Here is a 17712-nt window from a genome sequence, read left to right as displayed (position 1 = left end):
CAATATCCCACACAATCATGGTTCATGGTGCCATTGTCAACTCTCAGACTGAAGCCAAAAGCCATTATCATCATACCCACTAAACCACTCAGCCAGTAATAGTGAGAGAGCCTTTGGCATCAAGATTCAGTGGAGGTGTCTCCATCGGTCTTGTGGCACACTGCAGTATAAGCCCAGGTGGGTCAATGGGATATTCCTGGCATGCTGCATCTTGCATAATATAGTAGTGCAACACGGAATACCTGCAATGTATAGGAATTGGGAAGTACCCCTTTAATTAGTTGGGAAGCTATGTAGTGGGCCTCCCCATCTTCTATTGCAAAAGCTACTGAGTGCTTATGGTATGGAGCAACACTGTATATATATATGTTAAAAACATTTATTTGGAACACAACTGTGTCTATGTGGTTTCCTCATAGTCTTAATGTTGTGTAGAGAGGGAAGACACATGCTCTATCTATAATGTGGGGAGAAGGGGGGTGCATTAGGGGATGTTCTCTGCAAACCACTGCTCATTTTTGTGTTTTAGATTTTTGGGTTGATGGCAGTAATCACAGCATGTCTGGAGCACTGTGCCAGGCTGCAGGGCCTGCTTGGAAAGATGGGCTGGGACGGGGTCAGCCAACCCCGCTCTGACCTTGCATTTACGATACCATATAGAAGCAAGGCTGCCAGAGATAGATTGGTTCAATTGACCCTGAGTAGGCTGCTGGGAGGGGGTCAGGGTTACAGAGCCAGGGGTTAGATTTACAAAGGTGATTGTGTTCCGGGGGAGGAAACAGACACACAATAGTGCTAGGATGTGGGTAAGGACTGGTAAAAGAGAAGGGATCAGGTGTTTTGGCATGGCCTGAGAAACAGAGGTACCTGGGGGCTGAGGATAGGTATAGATTCTTGGTGGGTTACCGGGCTGTGGCACATTGTAGGGAAGGATTGGTTTAGGGCATGTCCCTACAGCAAGTTAGCACATGGCATCCTGGGATGTAAATCTACAGCGCTCCAAGATGCCACACACTAACTGTCCACGTGGACCTTGCTGCTGAGCACTAAAAACTCCCTAGTGTGCTTTGCATACTGCTGTTTCAAATCAGAGTAGCTCAAAGTGCACTAGGGAATTTTTAGTGTGCAGTATCTGGGTCCACAGGGACAGTTACTGCGCAGCCTGCTGGAGAGCTGTAGTTTTACAACCCAGCTTGCAGTGCTCTAACTCTACCTATAAACAAATCTTTAGTCTGCGGGAGACGTTGAGCAGTGGTGTTGGGCTGGTTCACTGATGGACTGTGTTGGGGGAAGAATGGGCCGAAGCAGGAGCATGTGCTTGATGCTGAATCTATGCATGGATGGGTGCCCCATCAGGAAAAACACACGACAATAGGTACAAGATGGTTAGTAGCGTGACTGGGTCTATGATATCATCCAGAACCTCAGTCTGGCTCTCCTACTTATCATGCATAGCGGTAATGGCCTGTCACACCCCACACAGCTGACCACAGATCTGACCCTTGGCTGCATTAATAGTCCTGATTTTGATCTCACAGTGAGTTCTCATTTACACTGGTGTCAGAGCAGAATCAAGTCCAATGTTCTGAGTCCACAGAGAACACAACTGCCTTATAACAGAAAATCAACCTGACTATAGGAAATATCCACGCTTCAGGACTGCAACATGATCTGATCATCATGAAAATCAAACAGACTGAAAAATGTGCCACATTGAGACAGCCATGGTCACCTGATTAAACATCTAGTGAACGTTATTTGCTTTAAATGAGTTTTCACACAATCTTTTTTTTTCTATTCAAGATTCTTTTCTATCTAAGCAGAAGGGCTAACTTTTAAAACTGGAACGTGAGAACTTAGTTGCAAAACAACTTCCGTCTTAAATAGCAACACATCCTAGAGTCATGACCACAGGAAAAAACAGTACTTTGCCTTTAGCCTGCGGTATTCTGTTAGTCTATCCTCCCATTTCTGCATGCAGTCATTTCTCAAGTAGGCATTAACTCACTTTAAAGGCCTGTTGCAATATTGCCAGCCCCAGGTGTTCTAAAAGCAGGCCCCCAACTCATGACAGTGGCTTAATAATCATGAGATTTTAAACAAATAATAAATTATGGGTTCTTTTTATTTGCCTTCTGTTTTCTGACCCTTTAAGGTTCATCTTTTTTGAGCTTTTCTCCATAACCAGCTGGGCTAGAAACTTACTTTTTTTAAATTAATAAATAAAAGCTGAGATTATCACGAGAAAATGATTCCCCAAGGCCTCGGCTTTAAGAAAGCCAGCAAATATTATGCGGGTTGGTAACATTTTGTTTGAATGGGCCTATAACAAGAGTTTAACTTTTTCAACATATGAATGGATCGGGGACATACAATTCCCTTTGTATATTAACTCTGCTATAAAAAGTCTCTGGCCAGCTGACTTCATTATCTTCAAAATGAAAATTTTTCAAAGGCTGAGAAATAGAGACACTATTACCACACAAATGATATTTACCCCTGTTACACTTACCTTCAGCATAGAAAACAGTTCCTTTGGTGGTCAATTACTGCACAACAGAGTCCACAATAATGTGAATTAAAGTAAACTGTAATTTTATGGTACCAAATTTATAGTTTTTAGATAATGACAAATATGTGGTATATAGAAAAATACACATCAGAAAATGTGCCTGATTTACCATTGTATTACTGCAGTTTTACTGACATAATTCAAGTGAAATCAGTGGCCAGATCCATTGAGATGCTCTGGCTGCTTTGTGCCACGCAGCAATGCAAAGCATTGCAATCATACCAGTGAATCTGGCTCAGTGGAGTTACAACTGTATAAAGCTGGAGTTTTGCAGTGGTAAATCAGGCCTTGGGTGTTTAACATGTTTGTACAAAGGGTTTATACACATTAAATACATGTAAGGGATACACAGTGTAAGTTGTAGTACGCAGGTTATGAAACCAACTTGGTTCATGTTAGCAGGTATCTCAGGTGAAACTCTGGCTCCATTGAAATCAATGTGAATTTTACCATTGACTTCAACAGGGCCAGTATGTCACTCCTCATTTCTCCATCTCTACCTTATGTTGTTGCTTCAGCTGGAGCACACCATTGTGAGATGTACCATATCCAAAGATGAGAAGGCACAACTAATTGTATCACATCCGTATAACTTCCATGCCTTGGAGGCAAACAACTTTTCTTTTGCGAGGGGTATTTTATTCTTTACTGAGCTAGTGGACCTAGTACCTCAAAAGCCCTGTCTGCTCTCTCCGATCCTCAGTACATGTAAATCAGTGTAGCTCCATTGACTTCAATACGCCATTCCAGTTTACACAAGCTGAGAAACTGGCCCGCTGTATTTACTTCTATTAAATGTTTTTTAAACTGACTGCAATCTAACACTGACCTCTATTTAATAATTCCACTCACCCACTAGATGGTGCTCTGACTCCTCTTCATTACAAACTGAAAAACTGATCAGTTCTCAGAGATGAATGTTTCTATTTTACTCCAACACATCTTTCTGAATACTCTAATGAAACACATACTTTGGGATAGATATCTGTCATGTATGTGAGGCAGGATTCTCTATTTGGAAATAGATATTAAAGTAAAGGGGAGGGTAAATTTGCCAGGGATCCAATCAAACAGGCACAAACTCAGAGGAAATCTGAACTACAACCAGGCTGAATTTGTACATTTTCAACTAAGGCAAATTAATGTCAAACATATTGTCAAATATAATTGGTCAGGGGGAAAATATTCCACCAAAAATTTTCACCAAAATAGCTGAAAATTTAGACTTTTTGTCAAAACAAAACAAAACCTGAAAACCCATGGTGAATTTTCGACTAGCTCTACTTAAAAAAGCAAGTAAACTATTATTTAGAGATAGAAACAAGTGTGCTGTCTTTCCAACATTCTGACCATTCAAGAAAACCCATTCACACAAGAAAACCCTTCTTATCAATGCAGGAAAAAAAAAAAAGGACTTTCAGGCTCTTCTGTGAAGAACCTTATAACAAACATGCTTTTTCAATCGCTTGTAAGAATTTCTCTCTTATTTTCTGCATAGCTTGCTCTTTCCCATGTTCACATGCAAGGACACACATAAGAGGCCCCTATCTTCTTGCAAGAGCTGATAGAAGTCATTGCTTGATTTTCAGTTAAGCAAACCCACAGATTCTTCTCTGAATTTTACAAGATCTTGCTGGACCAGAATCTGGAATTATTCTTACAAACTCTCATGAACCTAAGAGAAAAAGATACCTGAAACAATCAAACATACAAAATATCCCATTTTACTTCAGAATCCAATATCAAGCACAGCCACAATATTTAACTATTTGCAATGAATTTTGTTGATGATTTTGAAAATGTAGCAATTTTCATTAAAATCATCTTTCTGTAAATTTAGCTTTAAAATTTTAATTTTAAAAACATGTTTACAGTACAATGAAAGTACACTGGAGTGATATTTTCATTTTTTTTTTTTACATTACAGAGATAATAAATTCACTACCTGTATAAAGAATGTATTTTTATTCACATTTCAAATTTTTTATTCCAAGCATTCAAAAATACATAAACAGCAGCATCTAAAGCATTTCTTAATTATTACTAGTATGTTGTTATAATTTTATTTATAATAGCATCTCATTGTGTTATAGGAGCCTCCCAAAACCAGAAGAGTCCCAGTCCTTGAGCTGAAGAGCTTACAAACTAAGCCTTTGATCCTGCTATCAGATACAAGTCACTGTAGCCCCACAAAGATAGTAGAACCCAGAATTAAAACCAGTATTAGATACGATATAGTGAGATGAGACAAGAAGGAGAGTTTAGGGGACAAAGATTAGAGGGACCACCAGTTAGACAACATGATTACTTCACAAAATGATGGAGTAAGGAAGAGGATTTTAGTTTGTTGCCATTCTTTTAAATTTTATGTAGAGTAAGAAGGATCTAGATCAGGGGACTCAAACACGCAGCCCTCGGGGTGATTTTCTGCGGCCTCTCGCAGCCCCCTGCCCTCCCCCAGTGTTTACCAGAGCAGCTCCGGCTGGACATGCACCGGGAGCAGGGCAGGCTCCGTACCTGCCTGCCCTGCCCTGCTCCGGGAAGAGGCTGGAACATGGGGAAAGGGGGGCGGAGGGGCTGTGTGTGGCTGTTGCTTCAGGCAGCGCCCTCAGCAGCTCCAATTGGCTGGGAACGGGGAACCGCGGCCAATGGGAGCTGCTGGCGGCGGTGCCTGAAGCAACACACAGCCCTTCTGCCCTTCCAGCCTCTTCCCAGAGCGGGGTGGGAGCAGGGCAGACAGGCAGGCAGGGAGGGAGCCTGCCCTGCCCCCGGTACGCGCCGGGCCAGGCCCTGCCCCCCGAAGCCCTCCTGCAGCCGAACCCCCTGCCCTGAGCCCCCTGCCACACCCTACACCCCGACCCCCTGCCATACCCTGCACCCCTCCTGCACCCCAACCCCCTGCCTCACCCTGCACCCCTCCTGCATTCCAACCCACTGCCCTGAGCCCCATACTGCACCCCTCCTGCACCCCAACCCCCTGCCGTACCCTGACCCCTGCCCTGAGTCCACTGCCACACCCTGCATCCCGACTCCCTGCCCTGAACCCCCTGCCGCACCCCGCACTCCTCTTGCACCCCAATCCACTGCCCTGATCCCCCTGCTGCACCCCTCTTGCACCCCAACCCCCTGCCCTGAGCCCCCTGCCACACCCTGCACCCTGACCCCTTGCTGTACCCCTCACCCCTCCTGCACCCCACACCCCAATTCCCTGCCCTGAGCCCCCACCACACTCCACACCTCTCCTGCACCCCCTGGGGGCAGAGTTGGGGTGGGGATTTCGGGGAAGGGGTTGGAATGAGGGCAGGGAAGGGGTGAGAAGAGGCGGGGTAGGAGCGGGGCCTCATGGAAGGGGTGGAGTGGGGGCGGGGCCGCGGGCGGTGGGAGGTGGGAGGTGTTAGTAATGCGGCCCTCGGGCCAATGTACTAGTCCTCATGTGGCCCTCATGGTCATTTGAGTTTGAGACCCCTGATCTGTATCCTGATATTTACAGAAAGCAAACCAGAGCAGACAATTCAAACAGACAAAGTAACAGTGTTTAAGAAAACTACCTATTTACACTGCATGGTTGAGTTGTGAAGGCTTGTGTCTCAGTGGCATATGGTACCTCACAAGTTTCCAGAATTTAGAGTTGGATGCATGTGGACATTCTTTGTGCTTCTCTTTCCATTTTATGGTACCTTGCTGCTTGATGATATACCTGAGGGATTCTTGCAAGCCCGCATAGTTCCCAATTGTCTCCATTTCAAGGAGGATCACCTTTATGTTGTTCTGAATGAGGGCACTGTATAAGGCAATCTGATGTTCATAACCAAATTCCTCACACTGAATTAGCTGTGGTGTTAGAATGATTATCAGTCTCCTGCTCTTCTGTATTCTCATTTCTAATGCATTGGCTGCATCTAATAATGTGCAAAAAAAAAAAAATCACAAGATTGTGAGATTTCTTTTACAGACTCCTCTCTCCGCTCAATATATATTTTCATTGAAAATAACCTCTGTCTCACTTTAATCTGAATTAGTCTCTCATTATGAATGGAAGCTGAAAAGCATACAGTAATCAAGGGTTTTATTTCAAATGCTCTCTTTATTTGAAACCTACATAGTTTTGAAAACCTAAGGTAAAATTCAATGGATAATTGAGAATTATATCAGAGGTTCTCAAACTGATTCTCATGGAGAACTGGCTGGCTATATGCAGCTCTGAACTGCATAATCAGCTTCTCACACATTTCCTTTCAGGAATGCAGACATATGGTACAGTCAGATTAATAGGATCTCACTCCTTTGCTACTCACTCCTGGGATTCTGGGAATGATACAAGGATGTTGCGGCATTGGATATGTGATCCATATCATACCAGTCATTTCTATGCAGAACTCTCCACAATCTATGGGAAATTCTGTTTAAAAATAGATGGAACAATATGATCCAGTTTTATGAAGAAAGAAAAAAAATTGGTAAATGATCCAGTATACACACACAGAGCCATACTTTGCTCCTAATCTGTGTGTGTCATTTCAGTAGAAGTTGTGTACAGAGTTCAAGGACATGGTGTGGGCTTTTGTGAATATTATCAGAATTGGGCTGACAAAATGAACACAGACAAATCCATACTAGTGCAAGAAGCATGCTGTCTAGTCTACAAACATATGCAAATCCTAAGGAGACATGCAATAGCTGTGTTTTTTATTAACAAAATCACAGCTAAACTACTGTAGATCTGAGAGCTGAAATTTCATTTTGGAACATAGGATTTGTCAAACCAGATTTGACCATTGATTCACAAAGTCCAGGATCCTGCTATTATCAGAGATCAATATTTGACATTTCACAGGAAGACAATATTCTCCTATCATCGGCTGGGGTCATCCATGTGTGCCCTCAGCAGGCCGAATATGGACCTATTGGTCCAGTCATGACTATACTTCTCTTCAATTACTGCACAGAAACCTTTTTTCTGTTAAATAACCCCACTGCTGGTTTACTTATTAACATTGGAGATAACTCAATCCATCATCTTTAAAGCAGACCTTTGTCATCTCCTACTTCTCCACACCTACTTCTTCAGCCACTCAATTACCTTTTCTGGGATGCAGTCCTCAGTTTCCTTCCCAACAGTCAACTGGAAATAATGTTCTCCAATCACAGGAGAGGTGTACCCTTCTCCCTCCCCCCTCCCCCCATTTGAATCTCTGCCCTCTCTGGGCCTACCTTCTTTCCTGAAGGGTTTTCAAACAGCTCCCCACTGTTCTTTTTCAGGCCCCTTCTTGGAGTTCATCTTTCCATACAGCCTTTTAAAAGGGGCCAGACACGCTGTGGCACTCCCTATGCATTTGACCAATTATGCAACAGTATACTGTACTTGGATAAATAATTTCTTCTCCATACCTACAGAAAATGCCTTATAGAGTGCGATTTTATTGCCCTTATTTTATCAATCATATCTGTCTAAGATTACCAGCCAACAATTATCCAATCCTTGTTTTAAATCTAGTCATGTCATTTGACTTTTCCTATGCAACTGTATTTCAGTGATAGAGAGTGCCAATGATGAAGGGACTGAAATCAACTGGAGTCTTACCTCAAAGTTTTCCAAAGACTTGTGCTTACGTCAGTCCTTTATTACATGGCCAATGAGTATTTGATTAGTGCTTTATAGCCAGATCCTGCTACCCTACTCATGCAAGTTATCCCTCAGGAAACATCAGTGTGCATACAATTATGAGAAAGAGCAGCAGGATTGAATCCTAAACTGTTAGTCTGTGATTTTTCCCTTTTCGGTTTCTTGTAAAGCTGCTCACATTGGATTTAGCTGTGGCTTTGCCACAAATTCTGAGTCTGCTTGTGAGGCACTGTCCCGTGAACCAGATTGTGCCTTTGGGTATGTCTACACTAGAGCTGGTGGTATAATTTCTGGTTTGGCTGACAAACCCGCACAAGCTGTAATTGAGCTAGAGTGCTAAAAGTAGAAGTGTAGCTGCTGTGGCATGAGCACCAGGAGAGGTTAGCCAACACAAGTACAATCCCATCCGAGACCCCCGGTATGCACTCTAGGCAGCTCATCCTGCCACCTGTGCAGCCATGGCTACACTGTTATTTTTAGCACGTTAGCTCAATCAGAACTAGTGTGAGTGTGTCTGCCCAAACTGGAATTATACCTCTAGCTCCAATGTAGACACACCTAAAAGAGTCAAAATCTAGTTCATGGTTCCCCGTTTCTTCAGAAAGGTGGTAAATAATTTGTGCCTCTAATCTGCAGATTACTGTCCCTGGCACACCAGCCAGCAAAAGCTACATCCTGTGGCTCTGCCCATGTGCTCCTCACCCACCTGTGCAGAGGGAGAGTAGCAGCTCCACAGAGGCTACTCTCACACACTGCTGCCCACAATGAGAGTAACCTGCACAAGAGCATAAAAAGACTCCTTACTCCCCAGTGTGGGCTAATAGCTAGGATCACAAACCGCCCCCAAACCACAAGTCATTCACCGCAAAATGGCTTTTGATCCTTACCTTCCCCAGGCAACATGTCTCGCCCATAAATACACAGTTTATATCCGTGTTTATTTTCTAGAACATCTGGCAAAATCTGGTGAACAAAATATTCCACAAAATTAGCTTCATTAGTGCGATTTTTGGGATAGATAACATATGCATCGTATATCTTCCCATCTGCAAGTTGAAACAAGGGGAAAGCACATTGCTGTTAGTGTGGATGAAAAGTAGTTATTTCAAGAGTTAGAAAAGAAAAAATAATCCTTTGAAATAGATTTAATTAGACCTTTCTGTTAAGCAGAAGCTTGTAAATCAATTTATGGATATTTGTAAACTAAAAAAAATGTGCAGCAATATCATTGGTGTTTTACCATTATGGATGTCATGATTTAGGCCCTGGTCCTGCAAACACTGACGCACGTGTGGAAATTTACAGCGCAAAAGACTGTCTCTCTAAATTCAACAATCCAGACTAGTCATATAGTAAGAATTAAACAAACCAACACATGTCAGCATGAATCCAATATAATTTTCAGCATTTGTTCCTTTGGTGGCATCATAAGCCAGTAACATCCTTTGACATGCTGGGACCAGACAGTACATTTGAAGTCTTTCTGTTTGTGGAAATTACCCCTCACTCCCATGATACCTCATGTATCTGTGTGAAGGTCCTGTTCACGCAAGATATGGTGTCGCAATCACAGCCAAGGCCTACTTCAAATTCTCCATTGTCTCTGTTATGCCAAGGGTGACCAGATGTCCTGATTTTATAGGGACAGTCCCGATTTTTGGGTCTTTTTCTTAGATGGGATCCTATTACCCCCCACCCCCTGTCCCGATTTTTCACACTTGCTGTCTGGTCACCCTAATATGCCCTTCATCTCCTTCAAACATCTCTCCCTTCATCTCCTTCTCCCCTCTAATCTTAGTCATGTTTGGCTTGTTGCCATCTCCTCAATCTGACATCTACTTCCTCTCCTGGACTGGTCTTTCCTCCTTTGACTTCCTCCTAAACAGGGACTCTGTTTCCTCCATTTTCTTTTTTCCATTTTTAAGTCTCCCACCTGTATTTAACTGTAAATGTACTTAATGAACTCTGTATGGTGCTTTGGGATATAAAGGAAGGTGTCATACAAAAGAAAAGTGCCTTAAGTAAAATAAAATTAGATAGAAAAGAAGGTGCATGAAATAAATGAAGACTTGCCAGAATTAACTCAGTGCATATTAACAGGTTGGTTTTACACAAAATTTTCATTATGTTTTGCCATAGAGCAGCAATGACTATATCATGAAGTTCTTCACTTACATTACCTGTTAAATAAAAAGTGCCTTCTCAAAGGAACCTTTTAAAAAACAGTTACCTGTCTATTATTTATGTATATATTTTTGCTTTGATTTATAAAAGCTGTTCTTCTATTAACAGGTGCTCATTGTATGCTCTAGGCACGCTTACAACAATTAATATTGATAGCCTTATTTATCATATTTGCACTGTCCCTCTAGAGTATTAAACAAGGATTTTCTTTGGGTTGAAATGCTTTTTCTCATACTATACTAATAGTACTTACACAGAGCCCATGAGAACAAAGGGCTTTACACAGGGACTGCAGATGGTTAGGGAGCCTATCTAAATCTAACTGACCTCGAGGTTAGTATTTGTACATCAAAATACACCCTCCCATACTAAATTTAGGAAACAGCCTTCATATTTTATAAAGGGCCTGATTCTCTACTGCCTTGCCAATTAGATGGCCTTTCACACTTGTGCAAAGTGAGCATGCAACACTGTGAGATCAGAATGTTACCACTTTACCCTTATGTTGCCTGGGTATAAATGACTTCACGCGGAGTAACGGAGTGGAGAATCAGGCCCAAAGTACATGGGATGCAATAAACAGTTATGCAATTAAGCCATTTCAGAGCAATTTACCTCTTCCGCTTCCCCCCTCCCCCTTATCTTTTGTATAATTCTTACTCACCATCCTGGGTTTTGTAGGGTTTAAATATCCTCTGACACAGTAAGACAATATCAATTCGGAAAAACTGGTAAAGTATGAGCAAGAGGGCTATTATACTTAACAAAACAAGAATCCCTATTGTTGTGTAGGTGCTGTGATTATCTCCTGCCAAGAAAAGAAAAAAGACAGTATTATTAAAGATGTTAGTAGCTGGGCCCTGTCCTCTGCCTCTCACACAGACTCTGGATAGGATGTTAAGGAGTAAAGGGATTAAAAGAACCTCCCCCAGTGAGTGGTAGCTGATGCGTCCAGAAGACCCCACCTTCAGCTCCATTCCTGGAGGTTATGTCAGGGACTGTGTGGTGGGAGTGTTATAGTCACTGCATTGAGGGGGCTCCCCGCACTGACCTGCCTCCCATATGCCATTTCAGGGCTAGGTGAGGTTTATAAGCTTTTATCTCCAAGGTATAAAGCAGCTACCATACTAAGAAGGCCCCCAACATTTGCCCTTTCCCATCAGAGGTGAGATCGGGGGTGGGGTGATTGTAGCTGCTTTGCAGAGAGGACCTCACCATCAGCCGCACCCCTCTCAGGTAACATCAGGGGACATGGGGTGGGGAGTGTGGGATGAGGAGACAGCAGCTGTGCTAAGAGAAATCCTGCCTTAAATTAATGTATTTTTTGCTATATCTCCCCTCAATACAAGCAGAATAACAATGCTGAGCTGCATCTAGCCGGGGTTCTCAAACTTCATTGCATCGCGACCCCCTTCTGACAACAAAAATTACTACACAACCCTGGAGGGGGACTGAAGCCTGAGCCTGCCCGAGCCTCACTGTCCTAGATGGGGAGGGGACCAACGCCAAAGCCCAAGGGCTTCAGCCCCAGGCAAGGGGCCTGTAATCTGAGCCCCACAGGACTGAAGCCCTTGGGTTTGGCTTCAGCCGCGGGCCCCAGCAAGTCTAACGCCAGCCCTGGCGACCCCATTAAAAAGGAGTAGGGTTGCCAACCCTCCCGGATTGTCCTGGAGTCTCCAGGAATTAAAGATTAATCTTTAGTTAAAGATAATGTCATGTGATGAAACCTCCAGTAATTCATCCAACCAAAGTTAGCAACCCTAAAAAGCAGTCACGATCCAGTGTGGGGTCCCGACCCACAGTTTGAGAACCACTGATCTATACACTCCATGCATCTGAAGAAGTGAGGTTTTTTTACCCACAAAAGCTTATGCCCAAATAAATCTGTTACTTTAAATTCTATAAACAAAAACTATTTTCTTGCTTTCTCTTTCATGAGCCTATGCTCTTGTGTTACATTTGAAGCTATAGACAAGGCAAATTTAAGTAGAACATCTTAGCCTTCTCCAAGGACATTGAGCCATAACTTAGGATCAAAGGCTTTCCAATCTTAGGCAGCATTCTGATTGCACTGAAAAAGGAGTGCTAGCTCAGTAAAGAATGAAGATTTGGCCCTTGGTATACAAGTTTCCAGCACAGATATATTTCTGCCAAAATAATAATAATAAAACAGACAGAAATTGTTAAACCACTTTCTAGTTCCAAATATTTAAAATAGTTTCCAATGCGATTTATGATCCACCATTTTTCATTATAACAAACATTCACTGGCTAATTTATATCACTGTCAAGTTTTGTTTGTACTTAAATCTAATACCATCCTCATGCAGCAAATTGACCATGTTGTATCTAGCCAGTACTAAGTACCTGATTCTTCAAGAAACTTTGCACAGAGAGAGCGCCACAGCAGTCAATGGGGCTCCATGTGGGCACAGGGATCCATTCACCTGGCGCCATTTGGAGGACTGAGGCCTAGGGATTCACTTTCACCCCACCAGTCTAATGTACATTTTAAAAAATGATGGAAGAAACACTGTCATTTCCCAGGGCACAGTTACAGTTATAGTGTGTTTGGGGGAGCAAATCTAGCCCCCCGCTTCATGTAGCAGAACTGGCTGTACCTCATCTGCATGTCATGGAGCCCTGGCTCTACGGCAGTGCATAGTGGTGGTAGATAGGAGAAAAATATAGGTCAGCTTTCCCATCCTACCTGCCACCCAGGGATTCGGAGGTATCGAGAGAATAAATATCTGGCACAGACTGATACAGCAATTAGGCTGACAGCCTTCCTGGAGCAGCTCCACAGCCTGGAGCAGATTTGGTAGGCCGCTGGATCTGGATTTGGCTCTGAATTAATTAGCTAAAAGTAAACATTTGAAATGGAAGAGCTTGTTTTATTCCTATTTACAGTTTCATGGTTTCTTCAGAAGAACGTGAGCCAGAGAGAGACAATGCACTAAGGGGCCATTTAGAGCAGGAAAGCCACCTAAAAGCATGAGCCCCTGAGAAAAACCATTCAAAAGCCAGAAAAATAAAGGGGCTGAAAGTACGTCATCCTTTGTCCCTATAAGGCTGGGATTTAGAGAAATCTGATATGGATTCTACACTCTTGATTTTGTTTTTAGGATTCCTACTGGGTACACGGGACATAAAACAATCAAGCATCCAATGGCAACAATCCTTCTCATTAGTCAACAACAATACATAAAGACATCATATAAACAATATTATATATGAATATAAAGACTGTTTTGCCCTGAGGTCTAAATGTCTAAAAGACAGCTAATAAAAAAATTGGGCCAGTTCAGCAAATACAGGAGCCTTATAAAGAGCTGTTGACATCTGTATTTGTGCTGGATACACAAGGATTGTTAAAAAGGTCATAAACTTCCTGTGTTTATGAAGTATACGTATCAGACAGAAATCTCCACATTGGGCTTCCTGGAACTATGGATTCAATTCTCAACAGGGCTGATTCAGCCTCTTGTCCTTGTGGGAGAGAGAAACTGAGTTACGTGCAATTTCTGGGCAGGGTACTTGTGAAGACCTTGTACAAGACAATTTAGGTGTTTCTCGTTACTGAATTATTACTTTACTTCATCCTGCTAAAAACAGCACATTAATAGGTTTTTGTTGTTGTTGGGCTTTTTTAAGTAACAGCTAAAAGCTGTGGGAACATGGCATTGCTGTCTCTTTACCAAACAACACTAGGAGACAGGAGGTGATAAGAAGATAGATCAGGGGACTGGAGAGGGACAGCATAATGGAAACCAGCCAGAAGATATTTTATAACGGCTTTTGCCTCAAAATTAGAAAGAGATCCAAGTAGCAAAGTTTGGATCCATGTCTGCAATTCACTTCCAAATCTATCTTCCAGAGATAAACCTGAGTGCCAGATTCAGTCCTGAACTTTCCCAAGAATTTGAGAAAAAATGAAGCTGGTGTTCTGGAAGTAGGCCCACTTCCACTCAGCATGATTTTGGTGTCTACAGAAGTAAATATTTTCTATAGCAGAGAGTGCACGGAGGAAAAGATTTTTTTTCCACATTATGAGCCTGTCTGTGAATGAGGATAAGAAGACACCAGATCAAGATGAAGGGAGAAATGGAAGATATCACTGAGGGCTGTCTATGATGGTAAAGCCAGAAATGTCCTGGGTGGAACATCTCTGAATGGGCATGAGGGACAGAGAGATGCCAAAGGCAACCAGTCTGTGAAGAGACAGGGCAGAATTAAGAGGTATTCAGGCACTCAGTCTGCAAACAGGAAGAGATACTGAGATTGGCCTAACTGTGGAAGAGGAGCAGGAAAAGGGGATTAAGAGATGTGAGGAATAACCTGCCATTGTAGGTGCTCAGAGACCAACACTCCATAAACAGACATATAGACCAGATAAAACATGTCTGTGAATTGACCTCAGAGGACATCAGAGATGGCTTGTCTGGGAATGGGGAGAACATAAGAACGGCCACACTGGGTCAGATCAATCGTCTAGCCCAGTATCCCGTCTTCCAACAGTGGCCAACACCAGATGCTTCAAAGGGAATGAACAGAACTTTGCAATCACTGAGTGATCCAACCCCTGTCATCCACTCCCAGCTTCTGACAGTCAGATACTGTCAGAGGGAATCCTGAGGATGTGGTGATTGCCCTCTCTGGGACAAAGGAGAGGAAGATAGGAGCATCTGGAGGCAGTGGAGCGGCCTGTTGTTCCTGTGAAAAGGGGTCAGGAGACATCAGGAACGTCTTTTTCATGACCTGGGAGAGGAGGAATCAGAAGATATCAGAGACAAACCGTGAATGTGGAGTATGGGATGAGACTTGGTGTTTGTAGTAGAAGTGTTTGGGCCTGTTGATTGCATGAGAAAGGAGTCTGGTGTTTGTGGGGTAAAGGAAGTAGGAGAGAGTGGGATGGAGGAAGGGAGCAATATTCACGTGGGAGAAAGAACAGTGTGTATGGGTTGGATTAGAGATAGTGATGGAAGGGGAAGGCTAGCTTGGGAGGAAGAGTCACTTAGAGGAGTAGTAGTGGTAGAAGATACAGTGTACGCTGGAAGAGCCATACCACATAAGTAGAGGCAGATGGTGGTGAAGGCGGGGGGAGGAGGGTAGAGGAGTAGGAGGCAGAGAGGTGGTCGAAGGGACTCGAGATTCCCAGGAGCTCCTCATTAAAATTCTGGTACTAAAGTGGAAGGACGGTATGGGCAATTTCCCTGCCACTGAAAGAGTTCACCCCCTTCTGGATACTTCCAAATCATCCCAGACAGAGCTGACTGCATGGTTTTATGTCTGTAGTGTTGTTGTAGCTGTGTTGGTCCCAGGATATTAGAGACAAGGTGGGTGGGGTAATATGTTTTACTGGACCAACTTCTGTGTAAGTTCAAAAGATTGTCTCTCGCACCAACAGAAGTTGGTCACCTTGTCTCTCTTACATGATTGTATGGTATTTGTAATACTATTATGTATAGCAGCAGCAGTACGCAAGGATCTTTGGTGACATAAGAGGTGTCTGAAAAGCTGATTTATTGCTTTTGGAAGGCACTGGGTTGCACCATGCCACAGTCATTAAACAAACTAAAAAAGAAAAATCTTTGGGACGGACACCCCAGGCCCTCCTACAAATCTTCACATACACTTCAAATCTACTACATTGTGTATATTCCAAGGGAAGGAAATGCAAACATTTCCCCTGAAATGAATGCAAACTAGACACAATCAACTCCGGTTTGAATAAGGACTGGGAATGGCTGAGCCATTACAAACATTGATTCTATCTCCCCTTGTAAGTATGCTCACACTTCTTATCAAACTGTCTGTACTGGGCTATCTTGATTATCACTTCAAAAGTTTTTTTTTTCTCTTAATTAATTGGCCTCTCAGAGTTGGTAAGACAACTCCCACATGTTTATGCTCTCTGTATGTGTGTATATATATCTCCTCAATATATGTTCCATTCTATATGCATCCGAAGAAGTGTGCTGTAGTCCACGAAAGCTTATGCTCTAATAAATTTGTTAGTCTCTAAGGTGCCACAAATACTCCTGTTCTTCTTTTTGCGGATACAGACTAACACGGCTGCTACTCTGAAACTAATCTAAGCATGTTTGCCAAGAGGTGTCAGCTCCTTCCTTGGCAATGATAATGAGAAAGCACTTCTGTTTTACCTGGGGGGCGGGGGGCGGCTGGAAGAATAGATTTCCCAATTCCTCCCCACTCCTGTTTGTGAGCACAACCCTAATCCCTTTGTCACCCTTCCACCTGCTAATACAAATTAAGGGGGACATTGTATTTAAGGATAGTCTTGTAGTTAAGGCAATTGACTGGGACCCAGGAGATCTGGGCTCAGTTTCAGCTCTGCCACAGACTTCCTGTGTGACTTTGGGCAAGTCACTTAATCCCTCTATACCTCAGTTCTCTTTTTGTAAAATAGCACTTCTTTCCATCTTGTTCTCTGAGGCAGGGACTGTTTCAATGTGTTTGTACAGTGCCTAGCACAATGAGGCTCTAATCCTCCACAGAGTCTCTCAGCACTCCTGTGATACAAATAATAATTGTGAAAATGTTGGCAGCACATCACCGGCAGAAGGGGACTGTGCGGATGGGTGGGAAGAGCCACTAACAATGGGGTAGCAGAGGGCACTGGGAGGCCTGCGCAGGGTTGTGGACAGTGGAAGAAAATGGTGAAGGCGGATGATATTGGATTTGTTTAAAAGTCTGCTTGTTTCAGGAAAAAATAACAAGGGAGACATTTTACATGACTTTTATTGCAAGATTATAATTCATCTGGTACAAGAAATCCCTACTGTATCAATGATTAGATTTAAATGCCAGCTACTGTCATTTCACCATAAATATTGTTGAGCCATATTAGGAAGGGGGGGCAGCTACAGCAGAGGATAAGCACTCCTGGAGGTGGTACCAGTAGTCAAGAATGACAGAAGTAGGGATCTTGGCGATAGCAGCAATAGACAGAGGGGGACAGACATCACACACACTGGCAGCAGCAAAGTGGGCACATTCAAGAGCCTTTCATGAACTATTATTGATGACCTATGGATAAAAACAAAATAGGATTTGTCTACAGCAAGGACCAGATACTTAATGATACATTGCCCAGAATTCAGAGAGACAAAAATTGTTCTTACACTGAAAGTCAGATACACAGCTAGTCATTGTTTCCTTCATCCAGCTGTATATGAACCACAACAAGAGACATATATTACCATGTACTATATATATTATATAGAGACATATATTACCTATGGTTAGCAACATTACTGCAGGGGCTGCCCCACTGGCTTTACTTTCCTTTGATTGAAGGTACACACCCACA

General features: G+C 43.0%; 1 protein-coding gene across 5 annotated transcripts in view; it reads right to left on the bottom strand.

Moving 5' to 3' along the window:
- Positions 1–2653: 2653 nt before the first annotated feature.
- The window catches only part of IL1RL1 (interleukin 1 receptor like 1), a 36217-nt gene continuing 21158 nt past the window's right edge, over positions 2654–17712 (bottom strand). For 4 of the 5 annotated variants that reach the window (XM_034758018.1, XM_034758022.1, XM_034758021.1 and 1 more), the window contains 3 exons: positions 11044–11187; positions 9083–9241; positions 5951–6471 (listed from right to left, as the gene is read on the bottom strand). In XM_034758018.1, coding sequence (XP_034613909.1) covers positions 6125–6471; positions 9083–9241; positions 11044–11187 — 650 coding nt within the window. In that variant the 3' untranslated portion in view covers positions 5951–6124. Of the gene's footprint in view, positions 4265–5950; positions 6472–9082; positions 9242–11043; positions 11188–17712 lie in introns of those variants that run through there. The other variant, XM_034758019.1, reaches the window with a different exon arrangement.

This window comes from Trachemys scripta, chromosome 1, assembly GCF_013100865.1.
Source record: "Trachemys scripta elegans isolate TJP31775 chromosome 1, CAS_Tse_1.0, whole genome shotgun sequence".
Classification (NCBI taxonomy): domain Eukaryota; kingdom Metazoa; phylum Chordata; order Testudines; family Emydidae; genus Trachemys; species Trachemys scripta.
The sequence above is the reverse complement of the archived record's forward strand: the minus strand, read 5'-3'. Positions and strand labels throughout refer to the sequence as shown.